Raw genomic sequence first — 11913 nt, 5'->3', positions numbered from 1 at the left:
AATGATTTTGTTATGATATTTGATTATGCTTTTGGAGGAGAGACTTTAGTTGACTACAATCTCCTGATTCCCAGATTTTGCCAAACCTTTAGTAAAAATTAATGATTGCAGTTTATTATATCCTTATTTAATTTGTTTCATCGACTTAATATAGCTCATGTTTTGAAAGATGCTTATCATACGTAGTTGATGTAGGTATCAAGGCCATACAAACAAGCTGAATTTGAAATTGTTTTTGGAGAGGGAGTTGGTAAATTGGTCAGTATCGCAACAAATTTAGTTTTTCCCATTCATAAGGTGGAAGCCACACTCTGTTTTGACTTTCTTTCTTTCAGGGCTGCATTTTGGATTGTGCTGAAACGATGGATGTAGTAGTGAAGAAGGGCTCTTGGTATAGCTATGGGGACCACAGGTTTTTACTTGAACTTATATTCTCGGCTTTTAGTTATATTCCTTGGTATCTGCTACGAAGCGTCCTTAAAGACTATGCAGTAGGATACTGGGTTTAGGGTTTAGAGTTTAGGATATTGCTTTTAGTTCTATTTTTAGTTGTTGAGTCTTGTTATGATATTGGGTTATCCATAACTGTTTAAGATAATTACACAGTCAAATAGGAGTCTCATTCAAAATTCTATTCATGTGCACTGTTATCCACATTGTTCACAGAATCAGACCAGCCCAGTTTGCTTACTTTTCTCAATTCTTTGCGACCCCAAGTAAACCCCCTTCTTCAATTGAAATCCTAAAAATCTAAATATGTCCAACCTGTTCAAGGGCATACTGCCATGTGCAGTGGCATTTTCTCGAGTTCCCGTTGGCGTGGAAAGGTTTCAGGGGCACATGAAGGAAATGGATTAGGGGTTGTTTGAAACTTGGATAATTTTTTTTGAATTGATTCATGGGATGCAAAGGGGTAAGTTTGGCGCATTAAGTGGTTTGAGACAAGGAGATGCACTCTCACCTTAATTCACACTAATTGTGGATATACTAAGTAAAATTGTCAGTTATAAGGGAATGTGTGGAGATTGCTCATTAAGGAGACCACTTTGTAAGGTCTGAAATCAATAAAGCCAGGCACCTTTTGAATTCACATGAAAGTATGGGGCGCTTTTTAACCAGGCCCCTGACAGTTCTAAAACATTTAAACCTTCCCAACCCTGAACTGAACTCCCTCCCACCACAGCGTAGAAGATTTGCTAAAAGATCTATGGTGCAACCACATGTTCTCAAATCTAAATGGTACTGGATCCTACCTAAATGGGACTCATATGCAATGCAATTGGGAAATGGTTTGACACAACTCTAGGCTGCCTGTCTAGCTTTTGGTTGTCTCCGCTCCCAATGTGGTTAGACAAGAAATCCATTCAATCTTGATCTCACCAATCTATCCTTAACATTAGACCAAGTGAACTAAGCATTGTGTAATCTAGTATGTTTTGTTTTCTTTAAAAAAATCCTTCAAAATCTTTTGTGCTTCTAGTCATTCTTCCCACAAATTATTCCGCTCACAAAATCGGACACAAACAGATCATACAGCCCCATAAACCACCACTCTCACTCACTTAAAACTTAATACGTACTACCAACAAACTAAGTACTGGCCCAAAATAATATCTAACGCAAATACTGATGTCACATCCCATGTTACCATAACCCCCTCTCGACCTGCCACATGATGGAAAAGGACCCAGGCTTTGAACCTCCGCCACCACACTTCCTATCAGTCGTCTATATTTAATTTTTTTTTCTTTCGGTTTCTTGTATGACAACAAGGTGCATGTCCCAAAGTCTACAACTCTTTGTTGAGCCTCCTTTTACTTCTAGACCCTAGATCTCCAACGCTATAGCTTATAATTTCCATTTAAGCTCTAGCAACCCTGCCCTGACTCTTTGTGCCCCTTATCAGCATAAAAATGGAACCATTGGTAAATTCGATTCACTTGTAATACTTTATAGCATAGCTCAATTCTCTTTATTTAACCCAAACTGATCAACACCCTCAACTGCCCTGACCCTTAACATGTACACCTCAACTATTTGTGAGACCACAAAGACACTACTGTTATCAATCACCGGAAAATTTTCCAGTATGCTACTGTCTCTTGGTAAAAGTCTTAGCTCCACAGAGCACTAGATGATTCTATCAGCCCCTTTTTCTACAATCAGACTGATGCGCAGCAGAAGGAGCAAAGGTTTATTAAACCTCAAATTTGTTTTCTTCTATACAGGCACACAAACTCCCACTCTTCCCCTTCAGAACCATATTTGAAGACTTTTTAAGTTTGGAGCAGTGTCCTAATTCCCAGAAAGTGGACAGGGAAAGCACATGCATGATTCATTCTCCTATCAGACAAAATAAAAGTAATGAAACCCATGATGGCTACTGCATACCTCCTTTTAATTTCTTCACAACGAAGTCCTTTGCTTTTGGAAAAATCAACCATTTCCCGGCTTGAATCTTGTTGAATCTATATACACATGCAGTCCCATATACCATGATGTTCTGAAAACAAATTGCCCAAGTCAAAAACAGATTTCACTACATTTGAAAGTCTTTTGAGCTCACTGAGTTCCCTGCCATCATAGAGATATTATCCAGAATTCAATCCTTTTTAACATTATTTAACCTACCAGTAAAGCATTTTATTATTTTCTTGTGCACAAGAATAGGCAGAAGGTGTAGGCGCCTTTGGTTTCTATATATTCACTAAAAAAATGACAGGATGTTTTATAAAATCCCTTAAATTTTAGATAGCTACTAGGTGAGATGAAAGGAGGAGATTTACCTCCTACTCTGTGCTAAGATTCTCATTCGTAAACCAGAGAATGTGATTAGACTTCAAGCTTTTATTCCCCCTAACTACTCTTTTGTTCATGCAAGGACCTTATTTATTTGTTTTAGAATAACTCAAGAATCCTCTTGTGTAACTGTTCCTCCCTAATGACTGACATTTGTTTGTGATTAAAAAAGGTTAGGACAAGGAAGAGATAAAGCATTGCAGTACTTGAGAGAGAACCCTCTTCTTCTTGATGAAATAGAGAAGGTGATCTTTCTGATTTCTCAGATTGAACTTGATGCAATTAGTTTTCTTTTTCTCCTTAATTAATACATTGTTTAATTTTATGTATTTCTAGTGGTTAAAACAATCTCACATTGTTTGAATTCTATATTGCTTCACTTTCAATCAATATGTGCAAGGAATCAAATGAAACTGCGGTTCGTCATCCTTTACATTGCTCAATGTCTTGGAAGTTGTGGGTTTTTATGTTCTCTTTTTTGGGGGGTTTTTTAGTGTTGGAAAAGAAGCTTTTAGAAAGGGAGAAAAAGATCATTGTTTTGCATATTCAAGTCGCCCCTTTGTTAGCTTAACTTGCCCGTTTATAACTTATAGAGATCATTTATTCAATGGGCATTTGTTAGCTTAGAATTGGGCCCATTTGATAGAGCTGATTATTAGACTGTAAATCCCAAAGTAACAAACTGTCGTAACTGGGGATAAAAAAAACTTGAACAAATTTAAAAAGAAAACGAAGGGGATGTTTTCTTTTGGATTTGAACAGCGCGGCATCCTGCATGTGGGGTTCCTGCACCCAAAGTTCTTCGTTTGTGTATATATATCAGTATGCATATCTATTGTTATGTAAAACAAAATTGCATAATAAACCCTCAACATGTTATTGGAGCATATTTTGTTTTTGTTACAATTGTAAACTTTGCTGCTATCATGAATCAATTATTTGGGATTCAAATGTTGGATGGTCAAATTTTAAAAGTTGGAAGCATGATGTAGAAAGAGTGCTTAGGTACGACCTTTAGGAAATCTTAATCTCCTAAGCTGATGAAGTCTTACGGTAGATGAGTAAACTGGATATGAGTCATGAGAAGATTTGATTGGAGGAGTCTTATGGCCATGATGTTTTCTATTCCAGATAATGTGGAGGATGGTGTCATAAAATCAATAGTGCTATGGAGTTTTTAAAGGTTCTTGTGGGAAAAAAAAAATGTCTTTGCTTAAACTGAAAAACACGTACTTTGGGGGATTCACTGATTAATACGAGGTGAATTGGACACCTTGTGAAAGTATGCACTCATTTGTATGGGGATGGACAGTGTCGGTGGTGTCTAGAGAGAAAATGGGGTCTTATAGAGTATACAGAGAAGTAGACAAGGATGTGAAGATTGTGTAGAAAGTTTTTATATTGCAAGTCTATCAAAACCAAGAGGAACAGCTACCAGAATTACAAAAAGGAACAAACCGCAGAGTTACTTCAAGAAGCATGTTCTTGACTCGTGAGTGTAGATGTTCACAATAAACTATGTGGGGCAGGAAAAGTGTGGAACTGTGTAGGGATGAAAGCATGTTCTTGACTCGTGAGTGTAGATTTAATAATCCATTATGAAGATGCTTGTAAAACCAATTCAACTTTATCCTTTCCAAAACAACAGATCGCTGTTGTGTTTTTCTCCTTCTTTTGTAAAAGTGAGTAGGATGCTTCAAAGATAGAAGATAACATAAGGTGATGTATCCAGATGTCTTTTACAGTTTCCTATTATAATGGATCCAAACATTCGACAATAATTGTGATGTATGTAGTTGGTACTTAGAAATTGATTTCATAACAAAAATGTTGTTAACTTGTTCGAAGTAAGAATTAGAGTGATGGAGAATCAAATAGGTTTGTTTATAAATGTAGTAGTCAAAGTGTGGTAAATTGTAGTCAGACTCTTGTCAGCAACAAGGAGGCCTATGTCTGGAGGAAGTAGAAAGAACCAAAGGATGGGTAGCACAAAATTCCATCCACTCAGCCTGAGCCCAAAGATGATAATCATGATAGGGTTGGATTAATGTGGACATGCTGGTGGAGGCAGGCGATTAAACAGTGAGTCTATAATCAACTCCAACGCACTGTAAGTTTAAGAGGTAAGAGTTGAAGAGGAAAGGTTTAGTTGTTCTAGATCCCGAGGTTTAGATGGGTATCAAGAATGAAAATTAGAGTCAGATGTAAATATCAAAAGCGGCCTTGGAAAGTGAAAGAGGGTAGAGATTGGTAGGGGATTGGGCCATTTACTACGAATGCAGACTGAGTATGCATGAAATGCAGACTGAGTATGCATGAAATACAGCCTGGGATGGGGTAATTAGACACAGATTAGGGGCTATTTTTAATAGGAAGCTTAGCTCTGAAAAGGAAGGCAGAGAAAGAAATTACTAGAGTATTTTATTTGATTGAGTCATTTCCTAATTCTGCAGTAATTTACTGGTTCTGCATAATTGCACTTGGCTATCCTGAAAATGGGTAGAGACTGGTGCTGTTCATACTGTGAAGTCTGAACACAATATGATAGTCTAGTGCAAGTCCTATCACTAGTCCATCATATTTTGTTGTCAAATGTTCACAATAAACTATATTGAGGAAAAAATTATCCTTTTTGAGGGGCACTACGTGTAAATGTACAAAACCTCAGAGGTCAACATATTTTACTTACAACTATAATCTGATGAAAAGTTTCAATATGTCTTCTTGTGTGTGCTTTCCACAATTTGTTCTCAATCTTTGAAGGTGGGATAAGAACTGGAATGTGCTATTATTTGGGAAGAAACTGAATCACTCTTGAATGTACATGCAGATAGTTCGCTCCATGATAACAGATGGAACTGGACAAGTAGGCACACTGCACACGAGTAACTTGCAAATTCCCCAACAGGAGGAAGATGATTTTGAGGATATCCAATGATAATCAAGGGTTTTGGTGTTCTCACTTTCCTCTATACTGAAACAAGACAACCAGCATTGCAAATTGCAAAGAAACAGAGGCAGTTTTCTCCACTGTCTATGCATCAAATGTAAGACTAGAGATAGTTAGCAAGTTGACATCAGTATTCGCCTGATCAGTTCCAGACAAAAATGTTGGTAGATATAAAGGGGATGTATTCATTTTGTAATTTTGAGAGAACATGAAAATTATGGGAAAGAGCAGGGTTGGGTTGTGTTTTGAACTAACAGGCTTAAGTTATTCCCAGTTGTCATTTCATTTATATGATAATTTTCTTCAAATATGAAATTCAGATTCACAAAAAGTGCATTAGACTTCTGTAGAGCAACTCTATAATGAGCTTCAGAAACATTGGAAACAGAAGACAGATTTGAACAAATTCTTGCACGATGATGTAACTATTAGCCATAACTCTATGGTTGATCAAAATGATCATCACACCCAGCAAAAACCAGAAAATGGTTAACACACCCATGCTATGACAGCTACTATGCTCCAACGGTCACAAAGGCATATTCAGCACAAGGACAAGCATATTCCTTGTTCTTATCTGCTGAGTCATCCTCAGGGGTCCTTGCCCTAGGGTTTTCTGTATAGTCTCTTGTATATATATACACACCTTTTACCTCAATTGTAAAAGGTCAAGAGCTGCAGTCTTTCATTGTCTGCTACATTGATTGTAACCCATTATCAATATTTATAGAATTATAGACATTGTTTTTCTCAACACCTACAGACCTTTTTCCTTCTCAGTATGAATTCTATCAGTAACTACACTACGCAAATAAAAATTGTTTCATGCATCATATGTGTAGAACTTAAAAACAAAAATACTTTTTAGGAGTAACAAAAGTGACTCCAGGACCTTTGCTACAAACGAAAGTGAAGTTAATGGACCGTGGAAGTCATTTTGAAAGTTGCAGGACTAAAGCTCAAGTATATACAAAGTTCAGAGACCACAGCTCCACCGAGGAGCCCAATATATATAGGGAAGAGAGGGAGAGAGAAAAAATAGATCGATAAAGCTATTAAATATTGTCATTCCCGAACAGGGATGAATACAAAAGGGGTAATAGTGAAAAAATTATATTAGCATTCATCTTCACCGTTGAAAGTGGTAAGATCTAAAGGTCTTAAAAGTGTGTCAAAATTTGTGTTAAAAATGTGTCCTCCAATCCTATAGAATATATATACATATATATTCAGTTTGAAACGTAGATAGTTAAAAGTGCCAAAATCGCTATCCTTATCTAAAAGTTGATAACTAGTGTAAACGTATATGTTTTTTTATGTCTCTTGAACTTGAACTATATGTATATGCATACATTGATGTGCTGGCCAAGTGTGCCTTTGTTGAGGCCCAAAAAAATCCACACTTCGGCCCAAATAAATGCTCAGCCCAATGCAATACCTTACCCAGAAGAAACCCAATTTGGGCACGCGAAAGCCATATGCGCTTGTACACATACCACGCCAAGCAAATAAACAACGCGCCATGCTACAAGCTTAAGTGGGCCCAAGCCACGCAAGATGCCCGGGGCTTGCTTGAGTGGGTTGTGGTATGGAAGGTAATAGGTCGTCATGAGGCCCATTGATGGGACGAGAAATGGAGGTTCCAGGTTGCTTGGGAGCCTCGGAACCCAAGCCCATTTCTTAAGCCCAAATATATGGGTGAGCAAAAAGGGAAAATAACCCAACCAAAATAACTCAACCAAAATTAGCCCAATCAAAGAATAGCCCAACCAAGAAGCCCATCATTCAACAAAAATAGCCCATTTACTTAGTGAACCTTGGCCCATACAATTGCCATAGATGAACCACAAGCTCCAGCACCTAGCTGGAATAGAAGCCACGAAAAGGAAGTTTGAAAGTTCATTGAATAAGGCTGCTGGGAAGTGCCAGCACATGGGAATGGATCAAGTTCCAAGACAAAACACCAGAGAAACCAAGGGATGTTAACATGCAAGCTCCCAGGAAGAGAGACACTCTTTAAACCAACATACACATCCCAACTCCTTCCCTATCAAAACTGGTTATAGGAAAGAGTGAGAAAGAAAGGAAGAAAATGGCTGGAAGTAGAAATCTTCTACTGAAGCAGCCGCAGGAAAGGAGGCCTTGAGCTCCAAAATCCCTGATTTTGTGCAAATAGATAGAGAAAAATCTCACTAAAACAGGAAAAGTCAAGAGAGGAAAGGAAAAGGGAAGGAAAACCTTGCTAAGATGGGGAAGAGACCATTAGGGTTTCTTGGGGAATGAGGGTTTCCCGCAGCTATAAAAGGAGGTCCCCTCCACCTAGCAAAAACCAACCCAGGCTGAGAGAGCAAGCTTCCTCTCTTACTAGCAAAAATCCAGTAGCCCTATTCACTCTTCTTCTTCGTTCTTCTCTGTTAACAGACTATTTTCAGAGTCTGTCAAGCTGCCGGAAGAAGTAATGCCCTTCCTTTAGCCCCTTTTAGCCAAGATCATCCTGCAAACCTTGTCTCCCTCATCTTAAACACTCCCATTTCTCCCTAGGAAGCCTTATTCTCCTCTTTGGTGCTCAACTCATGCTGACCTTGCTCCCATGCCACAATCTCCTCATGCTAAGCTAAAACTTTATCTGTAAGCAAGCATAAATTACCTATAAGCAGCCATCATTTTCGTTGGTGAAGATAACCAGAACACTTCCTAAGGCTTTACTGCCCTTTCGAAGTGCTTTTGGGGCTTAATTTTTGAACTCAGGCACAAGGGGGCAATTCCAGTAATTTCCGCTTTACGGCAGCCCAGCCCATTTGCAGCTGCCGGAAGAAAAAGACCCCCACATAAATTGGCGACTTCACTGGGGATTAAGCCATTATCTTCATCAATGCCTCCAAGGAAGAAGGACAGAGCCAAGCTTGTCATCCAAACACCATCGCTGGAAGAGCTGCTGCTAGAAGCAATAAACCAGAGAAAATAAAGAGATAAGAACATTCCTTCTTGCCTTTTCTTTTTTTTTTTTTGGCTATCTGCTTTGCAGAACAAACATGATATAGATTGCTCACATGCTCCCTTTGTTTATGCCTTAGATCTCCATTCTCAAGTAAGACAAGATCTTGTAAGAGGGCTGGGGGCTTTGGCAAATTCATCATTCATGCATTTGAGTGAACTACACATGCAAACTCCAAAATACTTGGGGGCTTCGTGCCAAGCAAATCTGTATAAGAAGAAAAGAGGAGTCAAAATTCAGTTCCAAATGACTTGGGGGCTTCCTGCCAATTAAAAAAAAAAAGGTCAAGCACAAGCACTTCAAAGTTTCTCATGCTAAACTAAGGTATGCCTTGGTTCCAAGAGTTGTGTGAACATTATTCACATCAGCAAGTCCAACTATATCATTCCAAGCCAAGTTACATTCTTCCAGCTCCTACTCTACAAGCAAAGAATTTATGGCACTTACCTCATTTCAAATCTTCTTAGCCCCTGCCCCATTTCAAACATCATGCTAGTATATGCGCTCCTTAACCCCCAAAGCTCAATTTATCCATGCAACTCAAGATTGAACAAGTCCTCTCTGGAATGCTGCTTGCATCACCTCCATCTTTGGCACTGCCCACAGAATGCCCTGACTTTCTATGCCATTATCGGCTCCACAATCCACATGCTCTCTATTGGAAGCCAAAGATAAGAAATTCTTTCTTTTTCTTTCCTACCTTTTTAGATTTCACAATAAAATATATATTATCATGCCACATGCCATACTTGTAAAAGCAGCACGAGCATGTCATCTATTCAAATATAAACATGTAATGATAAATTTTTTTATTATATATATATAAATCATGTTTTAGGCCAATACCAACAGAGTGAAGTTGGGCTATTCAGCTTCCTTTATCTCTTATCTTTCACTTTGAAAGGAATACAAACACTAGACATTTACACACTACTCAAAGCACGAATATCATCATGTGCTTTAATAATTGCCAAAGCATCACATGCTTGCATATTACTAAAAGCAACCTTTGTTGGTTTAATATTGATGTGTGATTCATTCATTAGTTAATGATGTTGAATGACATTCATTTGAAATCGACAAATATCAATTATATTCATTTACAAGTTGCAACATATGTATTATTTTAACCACCATCTGCTTTGGTCATGCAGAAATTATATATCTATCAAGCACTTTGTTCTTTTAAAGATGATGAGTACATTTCTCTACACCTCAAGCCTCAAGGAGCATGGGACCCTATGTTCCTGTACCGATCAGCATCTCAACACGCTCAGCAGCGCCAAGCCATGCCAACAACAAAATTGTGCCATAGGAGATGGTCTAAAGAGGAATCATGCCAAGAAAAAAACAATCCATCTCCAAAATCATGCAACTCAAGCATTTCACTTGGTGTTTCTAGCTGCCGGAAGCACAGAGAAGAAGCCATGCTATCATGCCAAATTGTCAACATTGCAATAGAGGGATATCCTAAGTTCATCTTGCCATGCAATACCCAAAGCCATCAAAGGCTATTTGGGAGCCTTATGGAAACATGGAAAAAGCTCACAGGTGTAAATATTCAAAACCTTCAAGTTATAGCACTCCATGGCCACTTACTGATGGACGGATGAATGGTTCCAACAGCGAAGTATTCAAATTGGACATGCCGGAAGAACGCCACTTGGGGGCTTCATTTAGTTAGCAAGATTATCAAGAGACAGCTGCCGTAACCTCTCATAACCTCACAAAAGTTGAAAAAAGTACAATGAGTTATGAGCTGCAAATCACTCCTTGATTAGTTGGGTTATGAGCTGCATGCAGGTAAAGCAGTAGCTGTGGCTCTGTTAAACAGAGCATGACAGCCTACTACAATACATGCCAAATACATGTCAATCTAAGCCACAACCTTTCATGCTATTGCAAGACATGCACACTCCTTGGTCCTTTCATACTTGGGGGCTTGATTTGATGGGAGTATTCATTAATGCAAAGTGGCTCAAGCTTTACTACAGCTAAGTTAATCTTATGTCAAGCACGCCACTTAGCAGTAAGACATGCCAAGCAAAGTCACTTGGATGGGGTCCGAGGCCATCAACAAGCTGCACGCCAAAGCAAAATAATATGGGGCATGCATTCTTGAGCTGCTGGAACAACGAAACCATTGTCCTCTTTTGATGAGCAACCAGAATATGCAAAACATCTGGGAATTTTACAAAGACCATACATACACTAGTCTGACCCTTTTTGGGTATGACAAGAGGGTGTTTTTCAGGCCTAGTGGTGAGACAAAATTTTGGCAACATATACCTTGTTTTTAAGGATATCCAACCTGTCAAAGAATCTCCAGCAGTTCATAAAAACAAATTTTGCCAACCAAGCAACATATATATATATATATATAAGACATGCAGATTACAACATGCCTCAAGCATTCAGAAATGGATACAAGCTCCAGTGATTCAACATTACATTACAAAGCCATAACGACATGGTCGTTAGAGTGTCTAAAAAAAAAAAAACTACAGTCAAAGCAAGATAAAACTACACATGCTAAAGACCCATGCAGCCTATGGTCTTCAAGGGAACAGAACCACGCGCCAAGATAATCAGTCACCAAGCCAAGAGGAGACAACCTGCAAGAAGAAGATGTGTGTTAAGACCAAGGGATGCTGGAAGGAGTAGCCCGATAAAAAAAACAAGAGAGGAATTATATACCTTGAAGCTGTGAAGAATGCCCAAAAAGAACGAAAGAAGCACTAGGAGATGATCTGGCTGTTGCCTCCGTCACACACTCAGCATTGTCGGCAGAAATACCCTTAGCAAAAAAAAAAAAGGGCATGCACTTCCCGGCGCTGCTTGTCCAATTCCTGTTGCTTAATGATCAAAGTGTCGACAGCAGCTTTTACCTCACTGGAACCATGTGATAATTTCATGCTTTGAATGGCCCGCACTCCAAAGACAGCACATGCTAGGTTCCTCACAAGGTTGATGAAGAAGTCCACATGAGAGCCCAGAGTTATGGCCTCACATATCTTAAGCGCCACCATCAAAGAAGGCTTTGAACGCCATGAAGGAATTCTCCCAATCTTGCCAAGACATGCTTTTCTCCGATAAATGCCCTACGGAGGTGGAAACATCACCGTCCTTATGGTTGTCATCAATAATCTCACCACAAGGCGGCACTGCT

At 38.9% G+C, this 11913-nt stretch overlaps 1 protein-coding gene across 2 annotated transcripts in view; it reads left to right on the top strand.

Annotated features, from left to right (window-relative positions):
• Positions 1-6059, top strand: part of LOC117623325 (DNA repair protein recA homolog 1, chloroplastic-like) — a 9122-nt gene extending 3063 nt beyond the window's left edge. Inside the window, exons 10-13 of one of the 2 annotated variants that reach the window (XM_034354263.1) lie at positions 196-258; positions 336-412; positions 2972-3044; positions 5630-6059. In XM_034354263.1, coding sequence (XP_034210154.1) covers positions 196-258; positions 336-412; positions 2972-3044; positions 5630-5737 — 321 coding nt within the window. In that variant the 3' untranslated portion in view covers positions 5738-6059. Of the gene's footprint in view, positions 1-195; positions 259-335; positions 413-2228; positions 2911-2971; positions 3045-5629 lie in introns of those variants that run through there. The other variant, XM_034354264.1, reaches the window with a different exon arrangement.
• Positions 6060-11913: the final 5854 nt, after the last annotated feature.

Source organism: Prunus dulcis, chromosome 3 (assembly GCF_902201215.1).
Source record: "Prunus dulcis chromosome 3, ALMONDv2, whole genome shotgun sequence".
NCBI classification, from domain to species: domain Eukaryota; kingdom Viridiplantae; phylum Streptophyta; class Magnoliopsida; order Rosales; family Rosaceae; genus Prunus; species Prunus dulcis.
Note: the sequence above shows the minus strand (reverse complement) of the source record. Positions and strands in the feature narration are given on the sequence as shown.